This window comes from Emys orbicularis, chromosome 1 (assembly GCF_028017835.1).
Source record: "Emys orbicularis isolate rEmyOrb1 chromosome 1, rEmyOrb1.hap1, whole genome shotgun sequence".
NCBI classification, from domain to species: Eukaryota; Metazoa; Chordata; order Testudines; family Emydidae; genus Emys; species Emys orbicularis.
In genome coordinates, this window is record NC_088683.1 from 333,667,500 (window position 1) to 333,692,392 (window position 24,893).

General features: G+C 43.2%; 1 protein-coding gene across 1 annotated transcript in view; it reads left to right on the top strand.

The window, feature by feature from the left end:
- Window positions 1–3,577: 3,577 nt before the first annotated feature.
- GUCY1A2 (guanylate cyclase 1 soluble subunit alpha 2) overlaps window positions 3,578–24,893 on the top strand; it is a 269,493-nt gene continuing 248,177 nt past the window's right edge. Inside the window, exons 1-2 of the mRNA XM_065422786.1 lie at window positions 3,578–3,811; window positions 21,737–21,798. Of these exons, the coding sequence (XP_065278858.1) occupies window positions 3,578–3,811; window positions 21,737–21,798 (296 nt within the window). The remainder of the gene's footprint in view (window positions 3,812–21,736; window positions 21,799–24,893) is intronic.

Here is a 24,893-nt window from a genome sequence, read left to right on the forward strand (position 1 = left end):
GGCCAAGGTACGATTAGAAGTGGAGGGCCACACTGTGCTGAGTTGGCCTTGCAACCACCCTCACCTACCCTGTAATATTGGGGTGAGACTGAAGGTGATTGGGGAGATCCTAAAGCAGCAGAGCAGCAACCACCGCACTGAAACTAACCCAGGCCCATCAGTGAGGGGGCTCATGGGCTGAGAGGAGACAGAAGATCTGGGTGAAGGCTTCTCAGACCAGACAAGGACACCAGATCAATGCCCCACTAGCCAAGGGCTTTAGATGAGGTAAGCCACAACTGGCTATCAGAAAACAGATTTTGCTCACCTTCATGTGTTATATTTAAATGGGACTTCAGTTTGACTATTCCTCACTAGCTCCTACCTGTACTTTACCAACTTCTTTCCTATCCTCTTTACTAGTATATAGAGTTCCCCCTTTAATATATTTATCCTTAAGGGATGTCTCTGCCTGAACTGTGTGCTCCTCCACAGCTATTGGCTTTCCCTCAGCCCTTAGTTTTAAAAATCCCCTACACCCTTTTTAACTGTACATGCCAGCAATCTGGTTCCATTTTGGTTTAGGTGGAGCTCCTCCTTCCTGTATAGGTTCCTCCTTTCCCAAAAGATTCCCCAGTTCCTAATAAACCTAAAACCCTCTTCCCTGCACTATCATCTCGTTCATGCATTGAGACCCTGCAGTTCTGCCTGTCTTCCTGGTCCTGCAGATGGAACTGGAAGCATTTCAGAGAAAGCTAGCATTGAGGTTCTGGACTTCAATTTCTTACCTAACAGTCTAAATTTGGCCTCCAGGACTTCTCACCTACCTTTCCCTATGTCATTAGTACCTACATGTACCACACCACTGGATCTTCTCCAGTACTACACAAAAGTCTGTCTAGATGACTCATGAGATCTGCAACCTTCACATCTGGCAGACAATTTACCATGTGGTTCTCCTTATCACAAACCCAACTATCTAGATTTCTAATAATTGAACCCCCCACTATTATTTCCTAGCTCTTCCTAGTAACTGGGGTTCCTGTCCCAGAAGGGGTACCCTCAATGCAAGAGGATGCCATGACATCATCTGGAAGGAGGTTCCCAACTATGGGATTGTTTCCTTCTGCTCCAGCTAGATGTCCTCCTTCCCTGAGACTTTCATCCTCCTCAACAGCACAGAGGCTGCTAAATTCAGGGTGGGACCATTATATTGTGTCCCTGAAAGTCTCATCTGTGGACCATGAACTGCTAGCATCATATGCACACACATGACACCTGTCCACCAGGCAGGTAATTGGACCAAATCAGACCAAATGTGAATGGGTACATGTGACGTGGTACATGGGCTCACAGCATTGCAACTGTTTCTTTTTTCTTGGTGGTTCTGAAAACTACCCCATCCTAAACATTTTTGATTACCTTAAAGATAAACCAAACAAGGAAGATCTACCTTATTTGTTGGTAGCATGAAATAATAAAATTCACATCACATTTGTAAAGAGCCTTTTTGTCTAGGTAAAATTTGTGAAATTGTTAGCCCTGTTGCCATGAACTGCTTAACTTCTCTTTAAAGGGAATGCATGGCTTGGGGCGGGGGGGGGGGGGGGACTCATGATTTAGATAGCTTCCCTTTCACTGTCTTCAAAGGTGTCATGCATCCTCAAAGCTCTGTTTAGCACTTTTTAAAAAAAGGTTTCATTTGAATGGTGCTATGTGGCCTGCATTTTATTTCTGCATGTGGTTTCTTGGATAAATAATTGATGCTAGTGGATGTGATGCTAGTACAAAAGCGGAATAATGAACTATTGTACTGAATAGAGTTGATGACAAAGTACAGGTTTTTTTAAAAGTCTTTACATAATTCTTAGCTTTTTGAGCGACATTCAGAAAGTTCTTATTTTGGGAGCAAACAACTAGCAAGATAAGTAACAACAGAATTCTGCTTCTTTAGCAGTAAGTATAGTTGCAGAGCTGAAAACTGTCAAGAAACGGAGCTGTCCAGTACTGACTCAGGGGGGGGAAAAAGTATTTGAAAAATAAATAAATAAACACCTGTAACTAGAGTTTCCAAGAAAGGCAAAATAAGAAGACAGGAGAAACTGACATGCCCAATAGCTGGATGTGTGATCTAAACTAAACTAATTTTTGCAGCCTCTAGTAAGTCTCTCCTCTGAAATGTACTCAATTTGTTTATTACAACATGTAAACTATTTTCTGCCATGGCTGCAGAAGACACTCGCTTTCAATATATCTTTATGATAAATATGTGGCATATCTGTACACTATATGTTAGTATTTAACCACTTTTAATCAAAACGATGAAACACCATCCAGCAAGGCAGGTGACCAAGCAAGCAGAGGAAGAGATGCTGTGATTCATTAGCATTGCCCTGCTCACACCAAGCACAATGCACATGGGGCCTGATTCTTCGCTGTAATTCTCAATGTAAACCAGGGATAAAATCACTGCACTCACTGCAGTAACAGCACTGTAGAAGTTTGGCCCTTCTGGGATACCCAGCGGGTCAGCGGTGAAACAATTGCCCCAGCTCTGTATTCCCCAGCTCTTTCTCTATTTGGTCCATTTGTTCATAGGACACAGTTAAGCATTAAAGACCATAAGGGCAGAAAGTGGGATCCAGCATCGCGTCTCCAGTTTGTGCTCCTGCCAGCCAGCGGCAATTCCTTCTACACTGGGCAGAAGGGAGCCCTGGCCTGGCTTAGCCTCCTGATGAAGGGTAAGAGGAGAGGAGGAGTCTGAAACCTTAGGGGACAGACGGGACACCTCAGGAAGAACATCCAGATGGAGGGCGCCTCATCCCGTCCTGATTCAGAGCCGGGCCCAGCCCATGGGATGTGTGTGTATGGGAGGGATGCAGCCCAGGGCACTGTCTGGATGGGGGAGTTGAGAGACCGGGGCATTGTCCGCACAGGGAGGGGAGACCGACCCATGCGCTGGGGGCCGGGCAATGGGCTCTGGGGGCCACAGGCAGAGCAGGGGGAGTTCCGCACGGAAGGGGGGTTCAGGCCACGGAGGAAGGTGCATGTCCCAGCCCCGGCTCCACCTGCCCAGGAGCGCGAGGGCTGACAGCCGGGGCCATCGCATGCACCGGGGGACAGAAGACCCCGGCCATCGGACGCACCGGGGTGGGGGAGGGGACTGACAGCCCAAGGGGGTGGGCGCCGGTTCTCTCCAGGGGGTGCCCAGGGGAAGTCCCGGGAAAGTGCCCTTGCGGCTCCCGAGCTGCGGCGACAGGCGAGGCGAAGCCTCCCAACCCCACGTGGTTCCGGCGGGCGGGGGCGCGGGAGGGAGGGAGGCAGGAGCCGAGCGAAGCGGCGGCGGCAGCGGCGGCATCTGCTTTAAAACCGCCCAGCCCGGCGGAGCGCTCGGCACCCCCTGGCCAGGGCGCGGGAGGCGCTGAGCCGGGGCCAGGCTGCAGCACGGATCCGCTCCCTCCGGCCGCAGGCACCCGGGCTGGGGCATGAACTTCCAGCCATGAGCCGCCCCCCGGGTCCCCGCAGCCTGGCCGAGCCCCGCCGCAGCCCCGCCGCGCTGCCCCTGCACATCTGATGCTCGCCCGGCGCCCGCAGCAGCATGGCCCGCCGGAAGATCTCCTCGGAGTCCTTCAGCTCGCTGGGCTCGGACTATCTGGAGACCAGCCCGGAGGAGGAGGGAGAATGTCCCCTGTCCAGGCTCTGCTGGAACGGCAGCCGGAGCCCGCCCGGCCCGCAGGACCCGGTCGCCGCCGCCGCCAGGAGGGCTCCGCGCAGGAGACGGGTCAACCTAGACTCTCTCGGGGAGAGCATCAGCCGCCTGACGGCTCCCACAGTACGTAGCCCGGGCGGGGGCAGGGGACGTGTCGCGCCCCGGGGCTGGCGGCTGCCTGGGGGCGAGGGGCTCCCCCCAGCAGGTCTCTTGCCTGCCCCTTGGTGGGGGACGTCAGGCTGGAGCTCAGGACTCCGGGCCCCACATCCCCCCTTCCCCGAATCCTTCCCTGCCTGGACTCCTGTCTCCTCCCCTCCAACCCCAGCCAGAATCGACCCCTGTTTCCCTTCCCCCCTTGCCCGGACCCTTATATCCTCCCTGCACCCGCATCCTGCCCCTATAGCCCCCCTCTTGCTCATGTCCCGCCCCCCAGAATCTACCTCTATAGCCCCTTTTCCGTCCGGCCCCCTGTATCCTCTCCGCATCCTCCTTGATATGCCCCCGCAATCCTATCCATATACCCCACTGTGCCCGGACCCCTCTGCCCTTCCTCATGTCCTCCTCGCTGCCCCGAGCGACCCCCGTCTCCCCCCCTATATCCCCCCAGTGCCCCTGCGCGGGAACCTAAATCTCCCCGACACCCCCGCCCTCCCGGGCACTGCACTGGCCTCACTGCCCGGACCCCCCGGTCCCTCTCCGCCAGCCTGCCCGAGTCCCCGAGCGCGCTGGGCTGTGAGCGCGGATGCTCGGGGGCTGCAGCGCCCGCTCTTGTGCAGCCCTGATGGGTTTCCCGCAGCCGCGGGCCGGGCGTGCTGAGGTGCCTTGTCCCCAGCCCCTTTTGTGCACGCGCCCCCCTGCTTTCTGCTGCTCCTGGAGCCACTTGCGGAGCGCTTCTGCCCGCTGGGCAGGGGGGGTCTGCAGGATGGGGGTAGGGTCCCGGCAGTCGCTCACTCTCTCCTCTCGCCCGTATTTCAGTTGTAGACCGTGTCTAACCCACTTCTTGTCAGACCTTTTGAGCACCCTCTGATGCTGCTCTTGGGCAGTGGCCCGATACAGATACTTCTTGGCGGGAGGAAATTCCCCCTTTCCTCTCGCAGGGACCCGGGTCTTCCTCACCCCAGGTGCATGAGCCGGTGTTACTAGGATTGGAGTCCTTGGAGGACCCCTCTGTGCTCTGCCCTATAGAACAGACTTCCCTTGCAACAGGTCGCAACACCTTTGGCCTGGCTGCTCCACTATCTGGAGGGAGGGGCAGCCAGGCCAAATTTCAGTGGCACTGCAACCACCTGCACCAGATCGCAATGCCGCTCACTCCAATGTGGCCCAGCCGGGTGAAATTTCACTGGTGCAACCACGCAGCTGGTGCCCTGCTCTGGACCACTCCAGCAGTAGTTGTTATGATTTAAAAGCATCCCTACATTTAACAGAGGACCACTGCTTAAAAGTGGTTGGGCCATGGCCCCCGGAGCTCGGTGGCCTATGGAACTTTTAAGTAAGTGCAAAAACCTTTTGGGGTGTGTGTGTGTGTGGCACATTCCCCCCAAAATTGGTGCCATTGGGGGCATCTCATTTAAATAGGGACTGTGCAGTAAGTAAAATGCCCAGCGCTCCAGGAGCTACTGCTGGGAATCAAGTTTGCTGAGAGGAGAATGAGGAGTTATTAACCTGTGCAAACCACTCAGCATAGATCATTTAAAATGGGCTGTTGCTTATATTCCTTTTCATACTTTTTCTAGTAAGGGGAGGGATATGGAAAATCAACCCAGCCGCAGCTGTTTTACTAGTCATAAAAATAGAGCATTTCCCAAGTAGCATGAACAGAGATTGGGAAAGATTCAGTGTCTTTGAACTATTACATAGTATAAATAGCAATCAAATATAGAATCATAATTAAAATTGCATACAAGCTGTGTTTACTAGTACATAATAAAATGTTTTTAAATAAAAAAACTGAACTTGTTTTTGGTATAAGCAATGACTTAGTTATTTTGATTAAAATTAATATTTACTTTTGTTGGTAAATGTTTAACTTTCTTCCAGTTATCTTAGTTCATAGAGATTTTCATATTACTTAGCATAATTGCAGTGCCCCCTTGTCATGGAGTTTTAGTCTGTTTATTTTAAGCAACTTAAACCAGATTTAAAGAACTCCTATTAGAAATCAAGTGTTTATAACTGGGCTGGGAAATAAAAATACCCTCAGCTATCCTATTAGTCATGTTTGTAATTTCAGCTTGAATTCCCTTCCTGCAAAAAGCCTGTTCAAAATAGTAAACCTACAGTATTTTTTAAAGAAATTATTTAAAAAATGAGTAATAATTACGATTAATAATTGTAACTAACCGCTGATGATGTATTATTGTTTTCTAAAACATTCCTACTTCACCCAAAATGTACATAGTGCTTGCCGTACATATTTTTTCCTGTCCTGAATAGATATGAACTCCTTTCATGTGTAGGTTTTTTTCCTTATTGAACAGGGTAAAAAGTTTTGAGTGACAGATTTGCCTTGAGTTCTAGCATTCATTGAAATGGGTGCAATTTGAATACCTCAGTCTCTTAAAAATGCTTTGTTGATGATTACTTGAATAATCATGTCTACATCTGAGAATTAAGGAAGAATGTTAAAATACTGTGACCATTAACATTCATTTTGAATTTGGATAGAAACCTGCTATATACAATTCTGTTAGTTTGGAAGACTGTAAAATTAATGACACAAACATTTTCAGTGTTAAGTTGTTATATGTAAAAAAAATTTTCTCCCATATAAGATATGTCTGTTGAGCTCCATAATCATATATATGAGGATCAGAACATTTCCAGCTGCAGTTGAATATTTGGTTCTTAGAGACATAAATTACTCTAATGTATTAAGGTATCAATTTCTAGTTTTAACAACTAGTATGTTCATCTATAGTCAGATAATATCTGCTGAATAATGTGGCAATCACTAAGCCTTCTTATATTCTGTTATCCAGCATTGGAAATTATCTACCTGCCTAATATTATATTACTGAGGATGCTTTGCTTGTGATGTTCAGTACTCCTTTTTGTTCATTATGATTTGGATTGGGTAGACGGAAGTAGACCAGTTGTTTAACAAGGAAAGTTTAGTGCATTACATAGTTAATAGTTTTGCAGTTTCTGTGTAGAGTTTTCTCTTACATTGATTTTTCCCTCCCCGGGAGGAATCTGATCCTGTAATGCTGAAATTAATAGAAGGCATCCCAGGTGGCCTATCTTGCATTATTATAAAATAATTAAATTATTTAATATAATAGTAATACAGGTGGTATAACTAGAGCAAGTTTTACCCAATATTTAAAATATTCTGAGGTAGCTCAGTATAGTATTTTTAGATCTAGTATTACTATTGCTGATAACTTTAGCATTTGTATTTTCACAGCTTTGACTGTTACCTTCTGTAGTGGGATGCTGTAAAAGACAGCTACTGTTTTACAGCTTAATTTTAGTTAATCATTGCATTAGTTTGAAGAATAAACAGAATCATAGAATCTAGAGTTGGGGAAGACTTGTTAAATAATCTAGTCCACCTTTCTGCCATTACAGGTTTATTCATTCATGATTGTGCAGGTTGCGTCCAATCTAGTTTTAATGTCCTAAGCAATCAGTCTTCCACTGGTTTCCATAGGAGATAGCTGTTACTGCTGGATTTTTTTAACCTAAAATTTCCCTTTCTTAATTTCATCCAAGCATGTTAGTGCCAAATATATGGTGCCTGATTCTGATTTCACTTACACTGGTTGAAATCAGGAGTAACTCCACAAAGTTAATAAAGTCACACTGGCACAAATGCTATGTAAGTGACAGGAGAATCAGGCCCAATCTGTTCTAGAAATAATTGATCCAAGATATTATGATTTTAATTTTTTTTTTGTTGAAAGTCTTTTCAGTGTTAACACAACAGCACAACTACAGATGTAGTGCTGTGTTCAGCAGAATACCGGTCTTACAGTCTGTCAAGTCACTCTTATGTTTAATACTTTGCACCCAGTTTTCTTCTCCCATACACTGATGTAAATCAGGAGTATTTATACTGAAGTTAATTGAGTTACACTGATATAAAACGTGAGAGGAGGGCAATGTCAATTTAATTCGAGCAGTTAAATCTGAAGGATCACATATATTGGGGAACAACTGGGTGTCTTCATTTCCAGAGTGAATTCCGCAGCACTTTTCTCCCCTGTATTAAATGCTTTCAAAGTTGAAAGACGCCACAGATCTTTCAATGTTTGCAGTTAGCCATAGTGTTACGCTCAACATGTTAGTGCCAAGATGGCAAGGGTTCAGACGCAGAGTAGTATCTATTTTGTAGTTTTCACTGAGAGAGAAAAATAATATTTGTGTGTAATGCTGTGGCATGCAGAGGGATTCCTGTTGTGATGTTGTTTCAATCAGGAGGTAGCAGAGGCTCCAAAGAATTGATCTGTGAAGGCAAGAATTGAGCATGAGAGCTGACTGCAAGGGAACATCCAAGGGGCAGAGGATCAGACAGAGAAGGAGCATCTAAGGGACAAAGGTGCTGAATGAGAGAGAGCATCCAGGGTGGAAGAGAGAGAGAGAGAATCTATTGCAGCTTGGAGTGAAAAAGCTGTGATATGAAGAGCACTAGAATGAAAGAAGAGTTGAAAGCATAACAAACTATTATGCCCCTCCAAAACAATGCAGTTGTTGGCTCTTGCCAACTCTTGTTAAATATGTAACAGACAGGGTGAGTAGAAAAGTACTTAATTGCCAAAGGAAAACAAAATGCAACTGGAAAGAAATGCATTCATGAACTACATGAGCTATTTTGTGCTAAGATATACAGAAAATTGGCTACTGAATTTTGTATCACTTGTAATCTGTCAGATGTGGCTGTCTAGTTGAAGGCTGCCATTGCATAAGTATCACTTTCTGCAGAAGGTAGAAAGATTTGTTTTTTAAACTTACGGTATTTTCAGTGTCTAATTCTGGAGTTTTTCTTCCAAAGAACTGAAAAGAAACCGTTTCTTGCACTTTCAGATCACCTGATTGAGCTCGCCTCTAAAATACCTGTTTAAAAAGTTCCCTTTTGCGGATTCTGGCTGGATCAGGTTATTAGAAAACATTTAGGGGCATGATTCTCATTCACCCTACAGCCACTTTATGCTGGTTTTTTTTCATATAAAGGGGCCTTGAAATGGCTGAAAATGTAATTTACTCCTTCTTTAAGGATCCTATACCCTGCCAGAGCAGTGTAAAGTGACTTTGATGTAAATGAAAATAGGGCCCTTGTGGCTTAAGGTCCTAAAGATGTCCTAGAATATGTGCCATGTATTTTGGTGCAGGCTGTTGAAAAGTATGGTGGTCTGAAAACCAAGTGTTCAGAGTTAGCTTATCATGGGCCCAATTCTTTTAATTGAAGTAATTGAGAGGAATATTGGGCCCCACTTGCACAGAGAGGTTTCTGCATAGTTTGAAGAAAAGTACGCAGCACTAAGCAACGTGAGCAGATTTCTATATCCTCCCTGATCTGAGAGCTTGTGAGCAGGGGAGAAAGTGGAGTGTGCAGAGGGGGCAGAACATCCAGGTGGCATGAGAGAGAGGTGATCAGGCCTATCCTGCAAAAGCTAACAGTGTGCACAGGGAACATTGTTATCATTTCAAGATACTCCTGTTGCCACCCTGGAGTACTGCTTTACAAGCGTACAGAAGAGCTGACCATAGGGAAAATAAGAATAGAGGCTATTATGACACCCAGCCACAGACACAGCTGAAAGAAGCAGGCACTGCAGTCTGAAGGGCTGGGAAGAATGCAGTGCCCAGGGCTTGTTGTGTTGAGCAGTTGAGTGTGAAAGATAATGTTTACTGGGAACCACACTCAGCTGCTCTACACAGCAAGCCCTGGGCACAGTGTTTGCTGGCCATTCACGCTGCACAGTCCGCTCCCTTCGACATATTACATATCACTGAATGATGCCTAACAAGGCAGCATGTTCATCAGCCCTTGGCTTGCCTTAGCTCTGCTCTCTTGCAACCCTCATCCATGTCTCTGCAAAGCTGTAGGCAACTTTTGTTAACTCTAATGGGAGTTGTGCACCTAAGGGACGTCTTCACTACCCGCCGGATCGGCGGATAGTAATCGATCTATCGGGGATTGATTTATCGCGTCTAGACGAGACGCGATAAATCGATCCCCGAACATGCTCCCCGTCAACTCAGGAACTCCACCAGAGCGAGAGGCGGTAGCAGAGTCGATGGAGGAGCCGTGGCCATTGATCCCGCGCCATGAGGACCCGAGGCAAATCGATCTATGATACTTCGACTTCAGCTACGCTATTCACGTAGCTGAAGTTGCGTATCTTAGATCGATTCCCCCCCCCCCCAGTGTAGACCAGCCCTAAGGGTCACGTTCATGGACAGAAGAGACTCACTCCCTTTATAGTTATCCATCTGAACTGAAATCAGTGAGGTGGTTCTTTAAGTGTCCAGAAATTTGAAAAAAGGATTGGAAAAGGGAGACATTCATTCAGGGCCTGATCCCACTGTCCTTGAAATCAGTAGGAGCCTTTCTCATTGGACTGGTTCATATTTTCTAAGAGTTGGCAAAAAATTCCAGAAATCCAGCACGTAAGTTGATTTGCACACTTTTCCAACAGGACCTAGTTTGTGAGAAATTAACCGAATGTACGAACGGCCATACTGGGTCGGACCAGTAGTCCATCTAGCCCAGTATCTTGTCTTTCGACAGTGGCCAATGCCAGGTGCTTCAAAGGGAATGAACAGAACTGGGTAATTATTGAGTGATCTATCCCCTGTCATCTACTCCCAGCTTCTGGCAGGCAGAGGCTTAGGGACACCCAGAGCATGGCATTGCATCCGTGACCATCATGGCTAATAGCCATCGATGACCCTATCCTCCATGAAACTGGCATAATCACATGTACATCTCTCTCAAATTTAAATTCTATTCCTATTATGCTGCCATATTTATTGCTATGCCTCATTTTAAAAGATTAATTTTGACTTTGGGTGATGACATAAATTATGATTAATTATAACTAGAAATGATGATATTATATATTCTTCACTTTCAGCATAGAGTTTTCTGCCTTTAATGGGCTCTGATAAAAGGCAATGGTACTCTAGTTCCATCAAATAAGGGTTTTATAGTATAGAAAATACAATGTATTATTCCACAGGACACTTTTCACATTTGCAGCAGTTTTCACATTTGCTCCAGTTTGATCTTGACTTGTATCCAGTGTAGGGCTGAAAATAGAATTAAAATAAGAAAATAATTTGTCACTGATTTGAAAATAAAATACAATGTGCCCACCTAAGGGACATAGGCTCACTCCCCTCCAGGTGTGTAGAGTAACTCCTGTTAGTTCACTGGAAATTAGACATGCATCTAGAGGAAGCTATGCCCTCAAGCATTTAACTGATGTTTTTGGAAAGAAAATTATAGTATTACATAAAACTAAATCTTTTAAAATTTTGGTTTGCTTTTGTGGTCTGAATGGCTTAGGTAACATATTTCCTTCCTGAAATATATACCGTACATGAAATTGCAATCAAACCTGATAAACATTTAACAATTTAAGACCTCTTCCGTTGTTTAATGGCCTGATCCAAAGACCATTGAATTCAGGAGGCATTTTTTTCCATTGAGTTCAGTAAGCTTTGAATCCAGCTCTAGATTTACTATTAAATAACCTGATTTCAGAATTGTCTTTTTCTATACAATCCCCATTTCCAACAACATTCAACAAGGACTCTCCTTTAAATTAGTATATAAACTCTTATTTAAGAGTCACAAAATCACTAAAAATTAGATGAAGAATAAATGTAAAATGTATCTTCATTGTTTTTTCCTCAGTGATCTTGAGTTGTTAGCTGGATTTGAACCTAGACCTGCCGTATCGAAGCACAAACCTCAACCACGTGAACTAAAGGAATTATTTCTGTAGATAAGAACATAAGAACGGCCGTACCGGGTCAGACCAAAGGTCCATCTAGCCCAGTATCCTGTCTGCCGACAGTGGCCAATGCCAGGTGCCCCAGAGGGAGTGGACCAACAGGCAATGATCAAGTGATCTCTCTCCTGCCATCCATCTCCATCCTCTGACAAACAGAGGCTAGGAACACCATTCCTTACCCATCCTGGCTAACAGCCATTAATGGACTTAACCACCATGAATTTATCCAGTTCTCTTTTAAACGCTGTTATAGTCCTAGCCTTCATAACCTCCTCAGGTAAGGAGTTCCACAAGTTGACTGTGTGCTGCGGGAAGAAGAACGTCCTTGTATTTGTTTTAAACCTGCTGCCTATTAATTTCATTTGGTGACCCGTAGTTCTTGTATTATGGGAATAAGTAAATAACTTTTCCTTATCCACTTTCTCCACATCACTCATGATTTTATATACCTCTATCATATCCCCCCTTAGTCTCCTCTTTTCCAAGCTGAAGAGTCCTAGCCTCTTTAATCTCTCCTCAAATGGGACCCGTTCCAAACCCCTAATCATTTTAGTTGCCCTTTTCTGAACCTTTTCTAGTGCCAGTATATCTTTTTTGAGATGAGGAGGCCACATCTGTACGCAGTATTCGAGATGTGGGCGTACCATCAATTTATATAAGGGCAATAATATATTCTCAGTCTTATTCTCTATCCCCTTTTTAATGATCCCTAACAATAGCAGGCTGTAGCCACTAGAAGGAGAAATTAGCACATTTACACATTTTACACTGCGTACTGTAGACCATAATGATTCAATATTAACCCATCAGAATATCATTATGGATCAAATTTCATTATTGCTGAGAAGAGATTTCTGCCTGACTTACTGGATTGAGAATGTACATGTCTTAAATAATAGGTAAATTCAAACAATGTTTTAGTCACAATTGCTACCAACTTGTCTACTTGACTGGTTGGGCATCATATGGCGGGTTTGGTTGACCTCCGCAGCAGAGGCAGCCATCTATTAGGAATGATTGTTTAAAGGAAAAAGTCTTATAATTGTCAATAAAACTCAGGGAGATCACCGGTGGCACTTCCAGTTAGAACATTTAAAGTCAGGAGTACACACTGTTTTGAAGAAGTAAGTGATTGTGGCAGGCTAACAGGGTTCATTTTCTTAAACTTAATAATATTATACCTTTTATATCAGGGTTTGGCAACCTTTCAGAAGTGGTGTGCCGAGTCTTCATTTATTCACTCTAATTTAAGGTTCTGCGTGCCAGTAATACATTTTAATGTTTTTAGAAGGTCTCTTTCTATAAGTCTATAATATATAACTAAACTATTGTTGTGTGTAAAGTAAATAAGGTTTTTAAAATGTTTAAGAAGCTTCATTTAAAATTAAATTAAAATGCAGAGCCCCCCGGACCAGTGGCCAGGACCCGGGCAGTGTGAGTGCCACTGAAAATCAGCTTGCGTGCCGTCTTTGGCACGCGTGCCATAGGTTGCCTACCCCTATTTTATATAGTACCTTTCAATTTAAAAGATCCAAAATCACTTTTTACATACAGTCATTTCTGGTGTGGAAGGCCAGTAGCCAGGCAGACAACCAGCTCACAGCATGGTGTGCAGCAATGGAAGTATTAACTTAAAACAGCCTGGCAAACCCTTACTAATATGAAAATCACCATGGGAAAATCTTGGGGGTTTAGCATCTCATGCAAAGAATCTTCATCTCCTGTATAAAACTCATTATCTGCCTCTGAGGAGTGAAGGATTGTATTACCCTTGCAGAGATTTGAACCTTTGGTTCCAATATTGCAAACATAATCCTTAGACCAGTTATAATAATAGCTACTGTATCGTGCACAAGCAAGAAGAATGTCCCATGACTTTCTGCTTGGGATAAAAAAATACAGTTTCATGAAATTCTTGGATAAGCCTAATTATCCTCCTAAAGTTTTCATATATTCAGGCTGAAATCCTGAATATCTTGTAATCTCTGAAAAAAATCTGTCTCTTGAAGCAGAGAATGGGGGAGGACAGGTTCTCATCTCCAGAATGCTGTGACTCTACTTGAGGATTTAGACAGAAATAAGGCCTTGCCTATACAGGGAATTTCAGCCATGGGTGACCAAACACCAGGATAGCTGCACAAATGTGGTCCCCTAGTGTAGACAGGTAAAACTGCGATAAATGGTTTGCACTGGTTCAACTCTTCTCAATGTCAAGTTGCACTGCAGAAAATCACAGATTATAAAATAGAAGGGACCATTATGATCATCTAGTTTGAGCTCATGCATAAGTGTAAAGCAGTCTTGCCTGTCTACACTTGGGATATGCCACAATAGCTGTAACTAAACTAGGGCAAATTCCATCATAGATGAGTCCTATGTTATTTTCCAGTGTGGTTGCTGGAGAGCAGAGCTATCTTACTTCACAATGACACAATGTCAATAAGCTCTTTCTGGATCTTACAATGTTTGCAAAAAATAAAGCCCCCTCCCCCCAGTCTTAATTGTAAGTGCTGTTAAACTGTGCTTTGAATAAAATAAGTCATTCTAGTTAATTATGATTAAAATTCTTTCTACAGGTACCTGCTTGCAAACTACAAAACTAACTTTCAATGTTAGGGAAAAAATGAGGTGCAGTTTGTCTGTAGCCCTCAAAGGGATAAGTTACTCTAAAATATCGTGACAATTTGCGTCCCGACCGAAGGTAGGTCGGGACGCGGGACAAATAAGCAAATATCGGGACAGTCCTGATAACATCGGGACGACTGGTCACCCTAATCTTAGATCAGAGCCTTTGTCTTTCCCTGGTCTCTGCAGGCCCTCTAGATTCAGTGATTCACCCAGCTTTTCTCCCAACTCCCTGGTAGTTCTGGAATGTGGTTAAGTGCTTAAATTGAAGGTTGCAAGGAGAAGGCCTCGTTGCTAGTTTGCCTTACCCTCACAGCTTTTAATAGGAACAAGCTACTGGTATGAAAATAATGATTTTGGGAAGTTTCAAAACTACAGGATAAATACTATAGAAATGACCAGAAGTCAGAATGACTTTTCAGCCACTTTTCACTCATAAAGAGACCAGTTGCCAAACCCACCAACTGACACTCATTTACAAATCTATAATCTCTTGTGCACAGAGATTTGAATAAAATGTTGAATAAAATTTATTTTGAAACATGAAATAAAAAAAGCATTCCTCATTAAAGCCAGATCACCAGCAGCAAAGCTGTCAGTTTATGTAAACATCAGCCAATTGAGTGATTCAGCACTAAAAGTTGCAAGCACGTAAAACTTTAAACAGTGAATCACCAAATTGGCCGAGCTCTCTGATGGCTTGGCTTTGCAATGTGCAGAACTGATTTGTTTAGGAGGTAGCTTTGCAACACCTCAGGGTACAGAAGTCTAGGGGGACCCTCTGACTTGACTGAATTCCTTTAAAAAAATTGAGATAGAAGCAAAGTGGTTTCTAGCTGAGCCAATTATGCTCTTCAATGCTTAACTTTCATGCGCTTACATTTTTAAGGGCTTAAGTTTTAAGTGCATGACAGTGGAAGTGCTGAAGCGCTTCAGTGGCTAAGCTAGAAGCCACTTAGTTTTTACAAGGAGAAATTATTAAAGACTTTAGAGGGTCAGAAAACCCTCCCTGGATCAGGGCTGGCCTTATGGGTGGGCGACTGGCCAGGGCACCATGGTCAAGGTATGTGTGCGCACTGTGGTTAAGAGGTTGCAGAAGGGCCATGCCCACCTGGGAGACGGGGTGAGGGAATAAAGGGGCTGCGGAGCAGAAGTCAGGCAATCACATTAATCCCCTCTTCATCCTCCCAGCAGCATGACACCTGCAGCACCACCTCCACTCCAGCTGTTGGTTTGCCTGCTGAACCGCCACCCGCTGCTCAGGGAGTAGTACTTAAAAGGCACAAAAGAAAGCTTGCCCAGGGCACCATTTTCCTTAAGGTTGGCCCTGTCCTGGAGTGCTACTAAGATTCTCTGGACAGAAGGCTGCTCCCCTCATCTGTTACTATCCTCTAGAATTCCTAACTCTATCGGGTCTACTTCCTTCCTAGTGTTAGTGTGTGATCTTAGGATGCATGAGAAATGGGATGGTGAGTGCTATGGAGAATGTTATAATGACTTTATGTAAATCAGGGGTAGTCAATTATTTTTTGTCAAGGTCCAAATTTCTTGGTCAAGTTATAGTCAAGGTCCAGACTCCAGAGAAAATAATAAAAAAAAATCCCAATGATAATAAGTAAATAAAAAGATTTTGGAGTCTGTTCAAAAGCGTGTGGCGGTCTGGCTTTGGCCCACAGTCTGCCTGTTGACTGCCCTGCTGTAAATCTATGATGTGTCCAGGATTGGATTAACACACAGGCAAACCAGGTACATGCCTAGGGCCCAAATTTGGTAGGTGGGAGAAATTTATGAATGTAATTATGTGTTTTACTGTTGTGGATTTGCATGCAAACTGAGAGAACTTCACTCACTTAGTGAGCAGCATTGTGACCCCATGCACCAGGTCACAATGCCGCTCAGTCAAGTGAATTAAATTCTTTCAGTTTGCGGGCAAATGCACACCAGTGGATGAGTGGACAGAAACAGGCCTCATGCACAGCTGAGACTCACTTTACCATTCCTAACAGAGACAAGGAGAGAGGAGGGCACTGTGTAAAGAAACTGCTTCCTTCTCCAACAAGATAGAGGCCCAGAAGTGTATATTTGCCTAGGGCCCAGTGATAGATTAATCCAGTCCTGGATGTGGCCTCCTCTGGAATACTATGCAGTACTGATTGCTCCATCTCAAAAAAGAATATTGCAGAACTAGAGGGGGTTCAGAGAGGTTCAACGAAGATGCTAGAGCCTGGAAAGACTCTCCTATGAAGAGAGATTGAAAAGATGAGGGTTGTTTACCTCAGAAAAGAGATTAATAAGAAGAGACGTGATAAAAGTATATAAAATAGTGAATGATCTAGATTAGGTAGATTGTGAGCTTCTGTTCTCCGTGCCTCATAACACAAGAACAAGGGGATGCTAAATGAAATAAAAAGTGGCAAATTCAAAACTGATAAAAGAAAATACTTTTCCACACAACATGTGATTAAATGGTGGAACTCATTGCCACAGGAAGTTGCGACTAAGAACTACAAGATTCAAAAAGAACTAAGGCATGTTCAGGGGGTTGGACCAGATGACCTCCTGAGGTCTCTTCCAACCCTAATCTTCTATGATTCTATGATATGGATAACAAGAATATTCAAAATTATAATAGTTAATGTCAACAAAAGCTTTGAAAGGAATGTTAGACCTCGTGCTTCAGGGCTTGAGAAAATCTCCAACTATCTAGATTAGGGTGAGACCTACTGTGGGGGGCAGATTACCCCATATCTGCTTGCTGCATGGTTCTTACACCTTCCTCAGAAGTCTGTTGTTGGCTCCTGTCACGCAGGACACTGGACTAGATGGACCTTAGGTCTGAATCCAGTGTGGCAAGTCCTGTGTATGTTTATTTTTTTGGTGATGGTCCTAATTTGAATGCACTTAGAAAACTTAACTATAAACTAATGATTTTGTTTTGATTATATATTAAATGTGAGCTAATTACTGGTGAATAGTTAATAATATTATAGAACATAAGAATGGCCATACTGGGTCAGACCTGTGGTCCATCTAGCCCAGTATCCTGTCTTCTTACAGTGGCCAATGCCAGATGCTTCAAAGGGAATGAACAGAACAGGGCAATCAACAAATGATCCCATCTCTGTCAACCAGTCCCAGCATCTGGCAGTTAGAGGCTTAGGGACATTATTATAACTATTTTATACGTATGTAGAGTCTTCCATTTCAAAGGATGCCAATGAGCTTTAGCACTTCTCTAATAAATATGTGGTTTTATTGTGCCTTTAAGGCAAAGACTTGTATTAGGGGCAGAGAAGAGGTGCATTGCCCCATAGATAGTTACAAGCTGCACTTTATCTTAGACAGATGCAGTGCTTCCTGGAGCTCCAGAGAGCTCAGGTGGATTGTGCTTCTTGGAGATGGTGCAGTATATTCTGTGTCCAGCCAGTTCTGCTGGCAAGTGCAAAAGGTTGAGGAGACCCACCCACTCCCTGTCCCCTTTGGAAAATATAAAATGGGTGGCACTAGCACTGAAGCTGTCATTGTGGATGGCTTTTTGCACATGGGCACAACGAGGGGTGTTCCTTACCCCCTCTCCTTCCATTGCTTACTCTTGTGTGGGTGGGCACAGTCAGATCCATGTTAGAATCACATTGCCCAGAAGTGAAATGCAGCTGCCTCTGAAGTGAAACAGCAGCTTTTTAACAGAGCATAGCAACATGGTGTAATAAATAAATCAGGAAGTGAATAATAATATGATACTTAGCATTTGTTAGTTTAATTAATTCTCACAATACTTACCTACTTCATAATGGTGTTATCAGTCATATCCAACTGAGACTACATGGGGGGATTTGTATTTAAATGGTAATTCAGAAGCGTTCAAGTCATTAGTGGTCATTTCTCATTTGTGCACTAAATATATCTCACATGGATCCATATGTATTCTTTTTATCTATCTGGTTTATTTCATTTATTTTGAATGCTTGCTTTGATGTGTGTATGTGTGTGCGCATGCTCATGTAAGGATTACAGTTTTACACATGGGATTAATTTAGAAGATAATTTATGTTGGATTGTTTTGTTAAATTAACTTGTACTTCTTTTGTTAATTTCTTTTCTTATTACCACTTCAGAAAACTAATTGTGTTTTTCCTGATGACTTCAGTTTAAATATAAAATGTCCACTTTATTTAAACATTTTCAGAATTTGGGGATTTAACTGTGTGACTCTATTGATTTTAATGGGCATTTCAAGTTTTAAAACCATGGAAATTTTCATAAATACACCTCTACCTTGATATAACGCCACCCAATATAACATGAATTCGGTAAAGCAGTGCTCCAGGGGGGCGGGGCTGCGCACTCCGGTGGATCAAAGCAAGTTCCATGTAATGCGGTTTCACCTATGACGCGGTAAGATTTTTTGGCTCTCGAGGACAGCGTCATATCGAGGTAGAGGTGTATAGGGGTGAATAACACTAACAGATTTTTATTCTTTGAGTAGTTTGTAGATCTCTAGCACAAACCAATAGATATTTGTAGTGAATATAGAAAAACTTTATTTGAAATATTTTTACCTTCTTCTTTGTAAATGTGGCTTTGCATATTGTGTACTATACAGTTGCTATCTGAACAATAAATCATCAGGTTCATGTTCTACCCTCAGCTATCCTTGCACAGTTATAAACTGGTTACAATTTTCATTTGCAATCTGACTGAATGAAGTGGGAATTTGACCCTTGAGCTTTACCATTCATATGCAAGATGAACACATTATATAAGGCTATGTTTACAAACAATATCATAAAACTATATCCAGATCTTTTCCATCCCTAATTTCTGAGATTTGCTGATAAGTGGCTTGAGCTTTGTTATAACATGCTGTCAATAATTTATGCACATAATTTGGACTACAGTGATGATGGCTAAAATGTGCAGAATGTTCTTGCAGGGTTAGACCCTACAGGAAACCATGCAGTGTGCACTGCTGAACAGAGCATAAGATTGGGAGCCTGCTTGTAGGGCCAAATCTTGATGTCAGCCTAGCTGAGGAGTGCGGCTTTTATCCCTCAGGAAAGGGAGGACCACAGACATTCTATTGGGGTGGAGCTAAGAGTCTGAGGTATGCAACCTTTTAATGTGAGAAAGCAGAACCAGGAGCTCTGCTGCTTGCTCTCTGCTCCTGCAGCCCAGCCTCCCTAGTGTGCTGCCTCCCACACCTCTGGACTAGATGCAGTTTAGGAAACCAGAACTGCAGTTTAACAAGTGGAAGCTGCTGTCAGGCTGCGTTCCCACCTCACTCCAGAGTAGATGCAGGGGAGGAGGGGACAAGTTTGTAGAGTGTGTGTGCATCATACTGGGAGCAGCTGATATGGGAGTGTGAGGAAAAGGTTAGGGGAGCTGGAGTGTAGAGAGGGCAACTGTTTGGGCCTCTTCTTATATCCATTTCTGTATCATGGCTGCCGGAGTGGGAAAATGTACCGCTGCTCACGCTGCCAGGGATTAGTCTGTGTGGCTGCAGAGCAGAGGAAACCTGCTGAATTTTCCTTGTGGCAGCAGCTGCCAAAGTACATTTCAGCTGCATCGGGCCCTTAGGACTTCGACACCTGCTGTACCAAATGGGAGGAGACTGGTTCTTGCAAGTGTGATTGTCTCATTTGTATGGAGCGTCTGTAGGTTTTGCAAGAGCGCATTTGAATGTTTTCTGAGCTAGTAAATTTAACTCCTGCTGAGAGGAGATGTAATTACCTGATGTAGAATAAAAACCTCTTTAGAAGGTTGAAGTCTGTTTTCCCACTTTATTTTACAAGTACATGCATTTCTGCAGATTGAAGTTCAGAAGCACAGACAAATTCTTTTGTTTGCTGTTTTTTTTTTTTTTTTTTAAAAAGCTCTTCAAATTGTGTGGGCTGCTCTTACATTCTGTGGGCCCCAAAGAGCTGGTGGGGGGAGAGGATTATATTACAGTTTTCTCCTTTTTATTTATTTTATTATTTATTCAAAAGCAGGGAGCTGCCTTCCTCTCCAAACCCACTGGCAGAAGTGGAAGATAAGGCTAGCTCCAGAGTTGCTGAATTTGTATAGGGCCAACAAAATATGGGGCCGCAAGGTTCTGGAATGAAACACATCTAATTAAAAAGCATTTCTACCACTGCTTTCTGAGGCAGCTGGAAATTGTTCCAAAAAGCAGGGAAACACTGGTCTCAAATTTCCCTAAGGGTCAAATTTGTGTGATTCTGACCCTGGCTGCCTTTGGTTATCCTGTGATCCTGCGTGACACTCAGACAACAGGGAATCTTGTGTATCAGAATTGGGAACACTGAATATGGGCTCTGCTAAACTGACAGGAGAAGGTGGACAGGTGGGAACCTTAAAATATAATTGCTTAATAATGTATTTGATAAATGTCCGTCACTTTCTGGGAAGATAAAGTGCTCTCATGACTTATTTGGGCAATACCAAGAAGCACTTGTCTGTAGTTGAGAGCACTTCACAATAAGAGACCGTGTGGGGAGCCCTTGTTAAATATATAGCACAAAAATGCCTGAAACTCCTCACAATTTGCCCTTTAAGGGCTTGATTCTGCAGGTGGTGAGTACCCTTAACTCCTATTGACTTCAGAGAGTTGAAGGTTCACGACATGTCAGAGAACTGGACCTTAATAGATTTTTTATTTATTTTGTTAAAACAAATTTTTCTGTGAGAGTTTTTCTACTACCATGTCTCAAATAGATTTGGAAAGGCCAATTCCCTTCCCTGCTGATGAAAATTGAGCATATGATATTGTCCCAAGAAAAAGCTGGTTCATTATCTCTTGATGTAATAACATGTTATTGAATAGCTTTTAAAGTTTATTTTAAAATGATGAGATTATTGACAGGTGATATTCTGTGAAAACTAATAATAAAGCAAGGGCCTCCTTTGTCTACTTTGGGTATGTCTTCACTACCTGCCGGATCGGCGGGTAGTAATTGATGTATCAGGGATCGATTTATCGCATCTCGTCTAGAGTCGACGGGGGAGCCGCGGCTGTCGATCCCGCGCGGTGAGGACCCGAGGTAAATCAATCTAAGATACTTCGACTTCAGCTAAGCTATTCACGTAGCTGAAGTTGCGTATCTTAGATCGATCCCTCCCCCTAGTGTAGACCAGCCCATAGCTGTGTTTCTGTTGTCTTACAGACAACGTTAGTTGTGCCAGGTCGTAACATTCATTTCTGTTTAAATAGTGAAATAAAGTATAAGGAAAAGAGCCATGAAATATTGATGTATTTGCAATATAAGAACAGCTTAGTAGTACTTCTGGGATAATACCTAGCCATCACTGCTGGAAACATGGCAGGTGTAAGATGAAAATGTGTAGAATTGGAAAAACAAATAGTACATTAAGGGATAAAGCAGTAGTCACCTATTCAGACATTTTGCTGCTGCTGATTTGCTGATAATGGTTGTTTGTTTTTGTTGTTATTCTGTAGCCTCAGACCATACGGCAGACTCTCCAAAGGACACTGCGGTATTATGAGCATCAAGTTATTGGGTAAGTAAAACAGACCACAGTAGTGATTAGAAGGGTGAATAAAAGAGAAGTGATAGCTGTAGAATTAATATCTTTCTGTCTTCTAAGTCGTTGGCTTGAGTAACCAACTTTTCTGAATTTGCTCACAGATACTTAGGCATTTTCTTCAGTAATGATAAATATTATACATTCTTTTTGTGTTATTCTTCATCTCTCCTGCTGCAGTTAAATAACTATAGCCCAATCCTCCTTTCATTCAAGTCAATGGGAGAGGGACTGAGCCCACGGAGGAGCAGTTGTAGAACTTATGTCAGTGTTGTAAACTGTAAAAATACAGTTTATTTTCTGTATACTTTCTGTTAAAGTATAAGATTTTTCAGAATGTGCTCTTGACACAGTCAGCCAAAATGACATAACAGATTAATTATTGCTAATGTTTATGTTTCAGTCAGACCATGATCCCATTGTACTGGGTGCTGGATAGGCATATTGTAAAAAGCTTACAGTCTAAGGCCCAGATCCTGCAAACAGTTACACATGTGAGTAGCTTTAAGTACATGAATAGTCACATGGAGTTACTCACTTGCATAGGCAGTTGCCAGATACGAGCCTAAAAACAAGTTCTGACAGCTGGCTGAAACAAACAAAAGGCGAGGGGGAGGGAGGACAGGGTAACTATGACAAGATAATATTAATCATTCCAACAATTATTGCTACCCTTTTGTTTTCTGTCTATCCCCTACCTACCCAAGTGTTGTTATTGTCACAGATACCATACCTAATCGAACGGAATACGATGCCAGCAAGACTGTGTCAATTAAACAACTCTGCCAAACATAGAATAGTGTCTGCAACTCTTTCTTTTATTACTCAGGTTGGGTCAAAGGTATATTTAAAATTCATGCCATAGTTCTGAAACTTCGTACGCTGGAGGGAATTGTTCTTGTACATTTTGTCAAAATTCACACGGCTCTCTATCCTGCTACGGAGCATTTGTAATGCTAGCATGTCTAGCATGCACCCCAGGATAGAGAGAGTGCCATTGCTGAAGGGATCAAGTATATCTCTTTGCTGGTAGTTATGACATCTATTATGGAGCAGATATGGGTAGGCGGGGGAAGCCTTCTGGCAAAATTATTTTTTTTTGTCACTTGAAGGGATTGCTTTGAAGTCTCACAGTAGTAGATCTCGGGGGGGAAGGGTGGAGGAGGGGAACTACAGTGCTTTAAGAACAGCATATTTATAATAACAATGTAGCTTTAATTCATGGCCACTAGTGACTCAGAACTGTTTGTTTTTAATGGAGACGAAAATAAGGCAGCTCTTCTCACACTCTAAAGACCCGTCGCTCCTGGTGCTATGCCTGCTACTTAAGCTATGTTTTGCTTCACTTTCACAACTTTCTATATCCCCTTGCTTATCCAATATCTGCCTCTCTTCTAGGTATCCTATATTGGGCCTGATCCTGCAGTTCTTACCGTTACCAGTGGGAGTTTTGCATGTGTAAGCCTGCTGGATCTCCCTGATACACTTTAGTGTAAAACACAATACTCACATCAGCATAAAGAGCCAAACTTGCTCTCTGACAGAGTGAATTCCTGGGACCTCATTCTCTACTGCTCTGCACTTGGTATAGTCTGTGTATAATAGGTGCTAACAAAATCGGAATAGTAGAGCTCTGCACATGAGTGTGAATGACTACAAGATGCAAGCGATGGAGAATCAGGGCTATGGACTAGAGAGAGGGGATGGAGAGAGAGAATCTAGTAGCTTGAACAGAGAGCTGGGAGCCAGGAACTCCTTCATTCCAGTCCTGCCTCTGCACTGACTCCCTCTGGTTTTGGTCAAACAATTTGATGATCTTATCTTGCAAAGTGTCAAGCAGCTCCCTTTGACTTCATTGGCAGTTGAAGGAGCTCAGAACTTCCCAGGAGGTGCTCAGCATCCTAGAGCAGTGGTTCTCAACCAGGGGTACGTGTACCCCAAGGGGTACGCAGAGATCTTTCAGGGGGCAGATCAACTCATCTAGATATTTGCCTAGTTTACAACAGGATACATAAAAAGCACTTGCAAAGTCTGTACAAACTACCATTTCATACTGACAATGACTTGTTTATATGTCAGAGAGGATGAGAGCCTTTGGGCCTGCTGGGAGGTAGGGCGCACTCTCTTCACCCAGCAGGGCTCAGTATTTAGTAAGATCAGACCCAAAATCCATGCCCAAATTTTATTAGTGAAATGGAAGATAAACTTATTTAGCTATCCTTCATTTTTCTTTAGTGGCTTGATTAATATTTGTGGTTTGCAGTGTTGTAGCCATTTTGGTCACAGGATATTAGAGAGACAAATTTGGACCAACTTCTGTTGGTGAAAGAGACAAGCTTTCAAGCTACACAGAGTTGTTCTTCAGGTCTGGGGAAGGTACTAAGGTCTGGTCTACACCAGGAACTTAGGTTGGAATAACTACATCGGTCAGGGGGGTGAAAATCCACACCCCAGAGTGATGCAGTTCAACCAATTTAACCCCCGGTGTAGACCATGCTAGGTCGACAGGAGAATTCTTCCATCGACCTATCCACCACCTCTCGGCGAGGGGGATTACCTATGCCGATGGGACAACCCCTCATATCCGTGTTGGTAGCGTCTTCACTGAAGTGCTACAGCATGCAGCATTTTAAGTGTAAGAGTGTCACAGCTAAATAGAAGATGGAATAGATTGTTTATCATAAGGAGTTAACACATATTTTAAGGGACCATTCAAGGTGAAGTGGCCCTTTAACACCTCTCCAGCTATAGGACAAAAAAGGGAGGTTAGTGGATTACAGAATGTTGTAATAAGCCATAAATAGAGTGTCTTTATTAAGACCAGGATTTTTATGCCCCAATAACAACTATGTGGATGAACCCAGACAATCACTACACTCTCGAATGAACTCACACAGAAAAATGATAAAAGACAAAAATACCATATCACCCATGGGCGAACACTTTTCACAGAATGATCATTCCATATCTGACCTCTCAGTCCTTGTCCTCAAAGGAAACCTGCACAACACCTTAAAGAGATGAGCCTGGGAGCTTAAATTCATAATTTTGTTAGACACTAAAAATTATGG